Genomic DNA, 12,606 nt, shown 5'->3' with positions numbered 1-12,606 from the left:
GGCTCAGAAAAAAACATTACATATCCAAAAAAAAAGATATTATAATATCTTTTCTTCAGTGATGAAGAAAAATATGTTTGATTCGGTCCAACCGCGTTCTCGAAATATTGCTGTTATCAGTTAAAAGACTGAATTCTAACACACATATATATATATGTATATAATTTATTTATTCTTTTTACTTTCTTTGTATTTGTGTTCTAAGAAATTTATACTTTTAACCCCCCTTTTTTTAATTTAAATGTTCTCTTAAACAGTTCTCTTTTTAAGTAGCAAGTGTGGAGTATTATCACCAGCACAGCTAATGAAACGAAAATTGGGCAACTAGCACAGTAATTTCAGCGGTCATGCATAAAGAGGCAGGAAGAGTGGTGATTTCAGACAGGTGGGAGTTGGGGGCTTACCTGAAAAAACACTGGGGATCTTGGTGAGGAAACTTTTCACCGTTCGTATGGGGATGCCGTTTTTCTCATCCTGCATGCGTGCTATTAACTCCTCCATCTGGACAGCACAGTGACAGACGAGAGGGAGAAAGTGAGGAAAGTGAGTGGATTCCATAACCCTTTTTCCAAAAAGTGTGAGTTTAAATAGCAAAGACAGAAAGAGGCAAACAAATACAAAGAGGTTCTTCTGTAGTTCAGCTGTGTCTCCAGGCAAGAGAGAGTGAAGCAATGAAGTTGGTGACTAACAAGCACAGATGTCAGATTTCTGCCTCTGCTATGACAAATCTTACTGATGCTTGTCATTTGTCACATAAACCAAGCTGTAAGCTGCGCTTATTGAGTACTGAACTTTAGAAACCTTGCTGTAAAGTTTCTTGGTATTATCTACCACAATATTATTCTGTCTTCCACAAGCCACAGATCTAAACTACGCGGCACAGAGTCAAAACATATCAGGCAGAACTGTTTTAAGTTAAGCTGTAATACAAAATTGAACCAAAAGCTGCCTCAAGGAATGACATGAGTGGGTAAAAAGCAGCACACCGACAAAAGCGCAAACATACACATAGATTTGCACACACAACTGTGGCAGAAATCTTCTGGGATGTAGCTCAAGGAGCTGGCAGGGCGGCACACAGCAACCACTTTGACAACAGCATGCCAAAGGCGGCAGGGTAAAGAGAGGAGCAGACCTTCTGATGGACAATGAGCAGATCACACACCACATCATTTACCCATAGTCTTCCTTCGATATTAACATATGACTCAGAAAATATGTGCATAACAAAGTTGAAGGAAAATCAATTTTGAGAATAGGAAGGATTTTTTTTTAAACAAAACATTTTGTATTAAACAAAACATTTAGAACCTGGGATTTAAGGGAAGGAAGACAGGAACCTTTCGCAAAGGATAGTGAATACTTCTACTTTATATTATTTACTTATACACATATATGTAATTACATCTAAAGACTATCAGAAACATTTATCATTTTGTCTTATCTGGATGGTGTGACTATTACTGCTGACTGTGTCGTGCAAGAAACAAGTACAACGTTGTCATGTGTCAAACTGCAGGGTCATCCTCCTCAGTTTTGTTTACTCTCTCTCTCCTGATTACTGTATGACACAGACAAACCTTATCAGAGCAACTCATCTTCAACTAGGCCAATTTCTTCTTATGTTATTGAGGGTTTTGTGTGGAAGAAAATTAATTTCTTGACCACACTTGATTAAGAAAAGGCTGGGATTGGTATGTAAATGTTGAACCACTCAGATTTGGGCTGTTCATGTGACAGTACTGGATGAAGAAAGCTGCTAGCTACTCAAATACCCTGTAGCTAAAAACCATGCCAGTTAGTGATTGGAGCCTAATTGACAATGATAGAAAACAGGGAAATACTGAAACTACATAGCTGATGGGTTACAGTAAGAAGGACCAAGAAAGGCAAGGATGAAAGGAAAAAGATCCAGAATTACTCTTTAAAATATTTCTTGATCTTTTTCATATTTTTAGTTCTTTAAAAAAAAAAACGGTGTGCTTAATTTTGCTGATGAAATTGTCCCTCAGAAACCCTGGAAAGACTTCTAGTGCATGTAAACCAGGAATTTCTAGTCACAATGAGAATCTTTTCCTAACTTTCATGAAGTCATTGTGTTGACAAAACCTTTACCAAACTGAAAATGGAAAAAGAAAATTTTTAGACCACAAACAATATTCTCTAACACTGTTAAAGATTCCAGATAATCGGATCTTCACATCTCACAAAAGACTTAGATCATGATTTTGAGTGGCTGGATTGCCTCAGGGTCTTCAAGAACCCCTAAAGGTATGATCCCATTTGACAGGTTCTTCAATTCAGAACTTTCAACAATCCTAAGGAAACAAAAGGAACAAGTCTTAAAGCGATGAAAGTAAACGTTGCTTGCTCGCTCTCAGGGCCGTTGCTGTATGCCGTCATATCAAGTAGTAGAAGAGGATGACCGGAGGGAGGGAGAGAGAGACTGTGAGAGAGTATCATCCTGCGTCTTTTCTCTTCAAATTTGAAATTGAAACGCGATAGATCACTGTGAGGAGGTTGGATTTGGTGTGTGTGTACTGGAATTCCACTGGGACACTGGAAGTGATTCATCTTTTTATGGAGCAAATGTGTTGCTTTGTATTGTTTACAACTATTACCATGCTTCACACATTTTCATTTAAATATGTTATTATGACATATTATAATAATTTTTCTCAAGCCCATTTTATTGGTGCCTCTCCAGGCCACTATGCCTGGTCTAGTGTGTTCGGCTCTGGCGACTTCTTCCTGGTTTTGTGATGACACGTCACCTTTGTACAACTCGCCTTTTCCAGCAAGAAATTTTAGTCTTCTCCTATATTTTTTTTATGTTTATTTTTTCCTCACTACTAGCATAATTGCACTACTTTCTGTAAATGGTGTACTGAAGCAGCCTATTTTTTTATTTTTTTTTTGGTTTAATTGTTTTTAACTTTATAGCACTGTCTGAATTTGTGAGGCAAAAAGATGGTGGCAGATTTTATGCTTTTTTATTTGGTAAATTTCAGTGTAATGAACCACCATACTCTGACACGTTTTTTGAGTATATCACATTTTACTATACATTTCAGTCAAATTTACTACTAACATTTAGCGTAAACTGTATAATTAATTTCATCATTAGTAATTCAGTATTCATGTAACTGCTGTAACCTGCTCTTGTGCGATGGGTGGCACTTTTTGTTCAGCGTTTAAACAAACCGCTAATGCCCTTATTACACCAACTGTCTTTCTTTGTCTGTCTTCGTCTCGCTGTTGCTCAGAGAGTCAGCTGGCACACAGAGACAGAGCAAACAAGGACAACAGCAACAGTGATCAATACTTCACACGCTCTCTCCAATCCCTGCAAAGCCTCACCGCCCACAGATGGTAAAATGCCACCAGCGTGAATATTCAAGATCTAAAGCTCTTGACGTTGGGATGCTCTTTGGCTTCATGTAGAGAAAAGGAAGAGAGGAAAGTCATTTCCCTCAAGAGAGAGACCAAGACTCTCTTCCTGTCTTTCTTTCTCCATCCCCCACCCATCCACCCACCCAGCGCTGTCTGACTGCGTCTCTGCAGCCTCTTACCAGATAAGAGTGAATGTTTTGGCTGCACAGTGTGAATCACTGAATAATGATGGCACTGGACTCAGTACATATGAAGTAACTAACAAAAGCTGCGGATATAAGCACACACTGAGCTTCAGTACAGAGCTTGAAGCACTTCAAAGACTATCAGTGAGGGCACTTGCGGTGCAATCAGAATGTTCTGAAGTACCATTTGGAGCAAGAAAAAAAAAGAAACATCTCAAATGTGGTTTGTAAATCAGGGCTGTCCTCTTGGATTTCTTTTAAGCCACTGTTAAGCAAAATCTGCCCACTCATCAAAGGGGCCAGGTTTAAGTAGCATAAGATGGCGAAATATAATGTTAAATGTGCAGTAGTAAGTAAATCTGCAAGGCGCTGTATTTTTAGAATTTGATCTCAAGAGAATCCGTGTGGAGGTGACAATTGTTAGTTTCTGCAACAAGAGAAAAATAGCTAGCACAGAGAGGATGGTGGAAGTCAAACTTGTCTTCGCTTGATGTTAGAGCAAACCATTATATCTTCATGCATTTAGAAATACGAATGTGGGTGAAGTGATGATGGACATCTCTCTGGGCTTCAATCAGCTGCTTACAAGATGCCTCAAGAGACACGGCTTGAAATTGCAGGGAACTGCTATGACCTTGACATTTAAGTGAGCTCCTCAAGCCAAGAGAGATCATTTGTTGTTAGGGCTGCAATACCTGCAGATTTCTAAGTATGGCTTGAGTACACAATGTAGGTCATGTAGGCTGGGCAATGAAACACCTGAGCCAGGTTGTTTTCCTTGCTCAGTTTTGTGCAAAATATAGTTATCCAGCTCTAGTTAAGTTAACACAACAAGGTTGGGTTAAGACTTTGGCCACATAATGAGACGCCAAAGAGTTTGAAGAGAGGCTGCACAAAGTTTACCTCCAGATTCTAACTAACAATAATGTCCAGATTTTTTTTCTTTATCACAACGTCCAGTAGGCAGTCTTTGTAAGTTTTCTCATCTTGTAGACTACAATAATGCAATAAGTGTGGGAAAAGAGAAAAATCATAGTGTCCACAATTGGTATGAAGAATATGAATGCACAGCACTCAGAATATAATATCCCACAAAATATTGTAAGCATAGATTGAAATGATATATGCAATTGTGATAATGCACACAATTATACTGCAATGGCCTTTGAGATTAATATTTTGGAAGATGTGAGGTACACCCTGGACAAGTCACACAGACAAACAAGACATATTGCCGTACACATTCTCATATCTAAGGATGATTTATAGTGCGAACCCACGCATACTTTTGGAAAGTGGGAAAAAGTCAGAGTATCTGTAGAGAATCCAGGTATGTCCAGTGAAGAACATGCAACCAAACAGACCTGAAACCCAGAAGTCTTTTTATGAGACAACATTGCACCACTGTGCATGTAAGTGTGTGCAAAATGATCAGGGGGGAATTTAAGACTATTTGATAATATCTGAAAAGATCTTTCAACAGTCAAGCTCATTGTTTAGCTATAAATAACTACCTGATTATTTTGACTTTTTCACATTTTCTTTGGTGAAATTGTGACTGTTAAACACATAAAACCTGCTTACTCTATTTAGAATTGTTGTTCTAAAGTTGTTCTGTAATAACAACTAATATTTTTATTAGGTGTGTTCAAAAAAAGTAGATTCACATAAGAATGACGATTATTATTTACTCTGACTCAGACTCAGTATAAAATGTCCCAAAATCAATTTTAAAAGATAAGGTTATTTTGCACAACTATAGATTGAAGCAGAAATTGTAAATAATTGTTTTGAATCAAACATCAATTTTGAACATTGTAAATGAATCACGATAGATTTCCATCCCCAATATTTATATAGAATATTACCGTAACATATATAATTTAATGCAGGGGAAGAGGTTCAGTAAAGCCTAATCAAGTTGTTTAAAACTTGAAAATGGTGATCTGGGCATCCTTTCACTCTTTTCTTTAAACCACAGTTTTTGACACTATTTAGTCAAGCCTAATTCTGTCTCAACAGCTTGAAGCCAGAATTTAGGTTTAAAATATAAACAATCATTTTTTTGCATGTATTTATACATGATTAATCAAGGTTTAAATAATAAAAAAGCTCCAATGCTTTATAAACCAACAACATTTTTAAAGCAGGCCTAATTAGCACACTATTAAATACCAATGTAGAGCAGTGCCTACAGCTAGCTCTGATATCGATTCAGAAAATGTACTTTCAAAGTATCTAGCTCTCTTGATAAAGTGTAGAGTTCACAGTGCAACTCCTTTTAAAAATCCGAATATGTTGATTCATATCTCCCTTTTATCTAATGATTATAGTCGTGTCAGTCAGCTGAAAACTAATTTAGAGTTCATGCTAGCTTTTGTTGGTCAGTTCGACGCTGATAGAGAGGAAATTAAAAGAACTTGAGCAACGTTTTTGTATCTCGCTCCCCTCCCGTCTTCTCGCTAGCGCTGCTGTGATTTCTAAATGTCGCTGCCTTGAATGCTGTGGTAGTACCTCGGTATTACCTTGACAGTGGACAAATGTGTCTACAAAGAGAGAATAAAAAAATAGTCCTAACTCCCTATTATATAATTATGCAAATATACATCATGTTTTCAGACGTATTAAGCCAGAAGGTGCAAACTGTCTTTAAAAAAAAGAAGAAAAAAAATGCAGCATCAAATAGGTGAGCAACCCAGTTAAAAACCGGCTGCCTGAGGTGGAGTGAGAGCCGCCTGAGCAGAACCTGTGGCTATAAACCATGACAGCACCAGCAGATAAAACAGTCTTTGATGCTGGTTGATCCTATTTTTCTCTGAACTCCTGTTAGACTCAGTGAACCTATGTGGAGGCTGAGGGATAATATTTATCTTCTGCTGCCCCCAAAAAGCCAGTTGTGATTTTCAGGAAATGACAAAATGTCCAGCGTGCAACATGAAATACGGGATCAATGAAAAGCGATTGTACTGCTTTAAAAGTTAATTCAGTTAAAGCTGATCAGCATTTGCAAAAAAAAAAAAAAAACTTAATGTCTGCATTACAACTTTGTTAAATAACTCTGAAAAGCTGTGTCGCCACACATGAATCACCCACTGCTTCTGAACAGGCTTGTGCATTTGCATATCGAGCAAAAGCAGAAACAAAATGTTCTTCGTGCAACTCTAAGGGGAACAGGGCAAGCCGTATAACGCAGGAAAAAGCATAAAAACAAAATTTGCACAGTACAACCGACTGCAGATATTTTGTTCAAGGCCACTAAATGACAACAAATGTTTTAGTTTGACTAACCGGATACAGTGTTTTAAGATTTTGAGGAAAAAAAACAGAGCAAAATAACACAGCCTTATTTTTTAACTAAGGCAGTTCAATACTTGTTAAATGCTTGTTAATCTGCCCTACACATAGGGGGAAGAAATGTTAGGTTCATGCAGATAAGGTGAATAGATTCCATGTTGTTACACTGACGTTGCCATATTAGTTACCACAGCAACACATTCTAAAACCACTATTGTAAGGATGTCTTTGGCAGCTTGCCACCATTCATTCATATGAGAGAAAGAAAGAAAAAGAAAGGAAAGTCTTGAGGAAAGCGAGGGGAAGAGGTCATGCAGCGCATATGACAGTACATCTAATGGAATACCCTCCGGTCATATTTTTTATTTCTTTACAGTCATTATTTTATTCAAGACTGCAGCTGAAGCAAAAATACATAAATATATTAATATTACGTAATTTAATTAATACTTTTTTTAACCACACACACTAAAATATGCCTGAAATTACCCAGGAAAATAAAGGTATCTTCCTGCTCAATGTAGTTTTGTCTTAGACAAAACAGAAAGCAATAAATCTAAACTGAGGCCTCATATGCATTATGTACAGGTTATCACCCAGAGGCCCAAAGTACAGCATGTTAACCATCAAGCATTCAGAGTAATGAGAATACTTGAAAAGGACAATTATGTAAGAACAGAAAAACAAGGAGCCAAAAATATATTTATCTAAAAAAGAAAAGGAAAAAAAAAAAGCAGTGGAGCTGTGTTTGCTTTGATTATGTTAAATCTTCCGTGAAGACCTTAAGAGTATTATGGATCCACATAAACATAAATGACTCAAAACTCGTGTTTAAATTCAATAAAATATCAGTTTTGAATATTTTAAGCAACAGCTATGGTGATTCTGCTTCCTATTCGGGCCACTCAGCTCTTATGGAAAATGACAATCTATGAACACCAAAATAAGTATGAAGAATAACTAATTTTAGGCTGCAGGAGAGCGAGAGAAAGCATGACTTTGAGTAGATAGCATTGGCTGACAGAGTACTGGAAAGATGCCTTTTTATCCTTCAAGCTACAACGTCTCAGTTGTGAAACATGCAGGATTAGGATGTGTTGGCGGCTTTCTGGAGACTGAAAGTTGGGTAAGGCTCTACATTCTCCTGAACATACACAGAAACTACAGCTAGCTGCTCCTGCTAGCCTCAATAACTATGCTAATTGCTAATACAAGATTCTAAGAACAATTTAAAATGCTCAAATGTAATAATTTAGTCTTTGCTTTTACATAATAGTAATTCCCCTTATCACACTTACTGTTTTCCCACACAGCAGTGTGCGTCTAAAAGACTTTTAGGCAGGAAGTCGAGAAAAAAATATTTCCAAAATTGTTATTCGGTTTTTTTAATATTGTCCCACAATTCCTAAAAAGAATTAGAATAAGACAATGTCTTTATTTGCAGTTCAAAGCTTTATTCAGACACAAATACACACACACGCACGCACGCACACACACACACACACACACACACGCGCACACGCACACGCACACGCACACACACACACACACACACGCACACACACAAAGTCTTCTGGGGGCTGTGCTGTGCTACCCACTTAGCACAGCCCACTTGAAACATGATCGGTTGATTTGTTTCCTTGCCCAAGATTTTCTGTCCCTTTATTTTTCCACTCACAATTTTCCCTGTTCATGCAACCCTTCATTTATCATAGGTTTGCTGACGGGGGTGCTCAGATGGAGAACGGACAACAGTCTGCTTCTCAGCAGGCCAGGGTCACATAACGAGAGGAGCAGATGCCCAGGTGAGAACGGCGCCCGCAGAGAAGGCAATTACTCTGTCCAAGCAGAGGTTTGGGTTTTTTTCTGCTCTCTGTGAGGGAGATTGTGAAAAGACACTGATGAGCCATTTAACAACATCTGCAATTTGCTGCTTTGTAAGCCTCGTTTTCAGTTGAATTCATCAATACAATTCTGCCTTTGCGTATAAACTCACGCTCCGGCAAGCAATCAATCAAAAGTGAATGTCTGTTTCTTAAAATTACACTTTACTGTTTCACATTTCAGGATGTTCTCGCTCCCTGCAGTTTCATTCCTTGTCTCTTTTTATATGCCGTCATGTGACATGAGCAATAACATCACAACCTAATCACACATTATAAAGAAACCCTGGAATTTTTTTGTTTCTAAAACCTCTTCTCACTACTGATTTCATTAACATGCTACACAATGTACCAGCTGGTACTGTACTTCTTTGTCCATAACACAAGAGAGAATTTAAGGGAAGACATCTTTCTCACAAAACTGAGAGCTTTGGTGGAACAGTGATGACAAACATTGATTTATCTGAAAGATTATGCCTGGATGTTGTCAACCATGATGCCTTCCGTGCTTTGAAATGTTGTTCGAGGTGTGACTGAGAGCCTGTTAATGGCTTGATCTGATTTGGGCTGAATTGCTAATGGATGAAAGCGAGTCTGATGTTTGCAGGCAAACAAGCAGATCTTTGATTCCCAATTTAATGATACTCTGACTGAGTGCCTTGTGTTGTTTGTTCTGCATTTTGTTCTGTATGCAAGAATTATTTGTGTGATACTGTATGTACTTTAAAGATTATGTGCAAATAATTGGATCTTTTTTTACCTAGTATTACATATAAAGAGGCCTGACTTAAAGTTATATTACCTTTGATGTTATCCAATACAATAAAGTGTATTTTTACCATTTGTGAGCACAAATTGGATTAGTAATAAGATGCAGCTTAGTTCCCACATACATTTCTAAGTGGGTGGAGCGTTGATGGTTCGGGGAAATGTACAAAGATTTTCTAGTGAAAAAGTAAATGTTGATCATTTTGCCTCTGCAATTTCAAACCTTTGCAGCTTTGGCCATTTTCTTTCTACCTAATTTGTTTTTTGTATGAATTATTACTTCTACTGATGCATATTTCATACTAAACATGAGTCATTTTGAGAACTAACAATTTCTGGCAATTGTTCTGAATTCTACTTGTCGGCTGAAGAAAATGTGGTTTTATGACTTCAATAAAAAAACATCTGTGAGCAGCATGTGGGCTGTAGTTATTTTTGGTTTGATCAGGGGTCAGAAACTTTCATCACTTCATAAATAGATGCATAGGGGGCCCATTTAGGCATACAATATCTTACAATGCATGTATTTTGTTTATTTAAATCAAAAGTACACAAATGAAATAAAGGACATATATTTATGAATTTTCTGTAACAATTTATTCTCAAAACTCATGAAAACACTTGGTGTATCTTTTTATGAGTTCTAACATGAAGACATACAGACCAGCACTTTGTCTTCATGTTTTGAAGTACGCGATGGTTATGATGTGTCAGTGTTTTACAGTGTGTGTGTTTGAAGGCATAATAAGTTAAAAAAGTGTCCAGTTTTTTTTCCTCTTTCCATACTTAGAGACTGCTTGACCATCGAGAGACTTGAAGTGGTCAAGAAATTATAAGATGGTGTTTCCAGAGACATTTCCAAGGCCTTGGTGCTTTCACTGCAACCACTCGCCATGCCGAAGTGAGTAAAGTTTCAGTATGTCGAGGTATTATGGAGGTGCAATAAAAAAATACTTCTATTAACAACCATCAGTACGAGATTGGGCAACTATAGTATTAGGTCAGTGCTACAACAATTGAGTAGCATTCATTTAAATTTCATAGCATTTCATGTGTTTGCCACATACAAACACACAAAACGTAACTCTCATTTAAGCAATTTTTTTAAGTAAAAAATCTTTGGGAGCTCAGCTTAGCTAAAAATAAAAAGAATATGTCACAACATCAAATGGATATAAACATGATCTTAGAATGTTAGTCTCTTAAACCTGTGTATCTTCATTTGCCATAGAAAGACAAATAGTGTACCTTTGACCAATAGTCAAAGGTACACTATTGCCGAAAGTATCTGTTCATCCCACCTCCCCAACCACAACCCATTTAGTCCATATATTACAATACTTTCCACAGCCACAGGTGTATAAAAGCATCACCAAGACATGAAGACCTCTTCGACAAACATTTGTGAAAAAACAGTTCACTCTCTGAGACTCGGTGAATGGCATCTGTGCAATAAAATCCAGTTGTGGAGTTGTTGAAAAACAGACAATAATGCCCATAAAAATGCTCTTAAAATTAGAGGAAAACTTCCTCTGAGGAGTTGAGATTGCTATAGCAACAGATGGTTTGCCAATGGGTTAAAAATTGGATGTCACTAAAGTTTGTGTTTGTGAAGACAGAAGAGCAAATATGTCTGTTATTATGAAAACACAATTATTTGTTGTTTATATTGTCCCTTAATTGCATTGGTTTTTTGGCTAGGTTTTTTTATTATTTATTTCAAAGTCTATACTTATTCGTTAACCCTCAAGGTTGCCTAGAAGCATAAGAAAAAGTTCTTGAAGAAGCATTTTGCTTGATGGACAGATGGTATTGCCACTGTTTCTTTAAGAATGCTTTCCAGAAGGCTATAAATCATCACAGTACTCCCATCACGAACCGCGTTTTCAACAGTTTACTGCAAAACAGCTTTCTTCTACACATCCAGTGATGATCAGTGTCCCTGGTGTATGGCTTTAGAAGGATGTTTGATATTTTCCATTGTTCTTCAACGGCTCCTTCTAATCGCCCGCAACAAGATAAAGAGAAGAGGATTGAATCATGGATGAGAGATAGTCATCCAGATATTTCTGCTACACGGATAAAAAAAAAAAAAACTACCATTTGTCCCCATTTGACCACGCTGCAGTTAATGAAGATCCTGCTCCAAATATACCAGCTCATACTTTATGCAATACATATAAAATGATTTTTGAAAGACTGATAGCACATCTCCACATCTTAGGGCAGCCTTTAGCCTTTTGTGATATCTGTTTTAGTTAAAGTGATTAACTTTTTATTTCACAACCATTCTAGTTGCCTTGCGGTGTATTAAGACCCTTTATATTTTTACCAAGCCGCTATTTCATTGACCATTTCAGGAGAAAATTGATGCTGTGACTTGTTTTCTTTCATACTTAGATTAAATTCAACTAAAATATGGTAAAACATGTTGCAACAATTTAACATATTTACAAATCTTATACAATGTTCAATGTTCAAAGAGGAGAAAATAAACCTTCATAAAAGCATATGAAAAAGCCGACTAAAAGTGAATAGGTCAGTGGTTCTTCAAGGGAACATACTTTTTTTTTTCCAAGTAAGTGAGCTGCTGGAGAACAGCTTAATTTCTGCACCTCATTTTAAGGTTTAGGTCTTAAAATAATTTTTTTCAAGTCAATTTTATTAACTCAGCTCATAATGTTTAATCAAGACTGCAAATGATTTACTCTGATGTGCATTTATGTAAATGCAGTAACACTCAGAAGTCTTTTGAATCTAAACCTTGCTAACTTGTCAGCTTATTCCTTTGCTATTTTTTGTGAATCATTTGCAACAATGTTGGTTCTACTTTATCAGAAGAGATGTAAAGTGCATAACATTTTGTCTTCACAAGGGTTATTATGCAGGTTTTGTCATGTCACAATGGTTTGCTTCAGGTGTCTACTGTCACTTGCTTTACTTGTTTCTGCACCTTTTTATCCCCACTGTAACAAATTTCTCCATCTCTCCTTCTTCATCACATCATAGATCTGCATGACTTTGCAGGCTACTTCTTCTACTGCTAATCAACTAATCAACAAGGCAGCTTGTTGATTAGCAAG

The 12,606-nt window shown here is 37.0% G+C and overlaps 1 protein-coding gene across 2 annotated transcripts in view; it reads right to left on the bottom strand.

Annotated features, from left to right (window-relative positions):
• LOC103133600 (regulator of G protein signaling 7) overlaps window positions 1-12,606 on the bottom strand; it is a 54,450-nt gene that overhangs the window by 21,365 nt on the left and 20,479 nt on the right. For both annotated transcript variants that reach the window (XM_016668002.1, XM_007545412.2), the window contains exon 3: window positions 405-501. In XM_016668002.1, coding sequence (XP_016523488.1) covers window positions 405-501 — 97 coding nt within the window. The remainder of the gene's footprint in view (window positions 1-404; window positions 502-12,606) is intronic.

The sequence above is a fragment of the Poecilia formosa genome, unplaced genomic scaffold (genome assembly GCF_000485575.1).
Source record: "Poecilia formosa unplaced genomic scaffold, Poecilia_formosa-5.1.2 Scaffold12, whole genome shotgun sequence".
In the NCBI taxonomy this organism is placed as follows: Eukaryota; Metazoa; Chordata; class Actinopteri; order Cyprinodontiformes; family Poeciliidae; genus Poecilia; species Poecilia formosa.
This window is presented reverse-complemented; position numbering and strand designations above follow the sequence as displayed.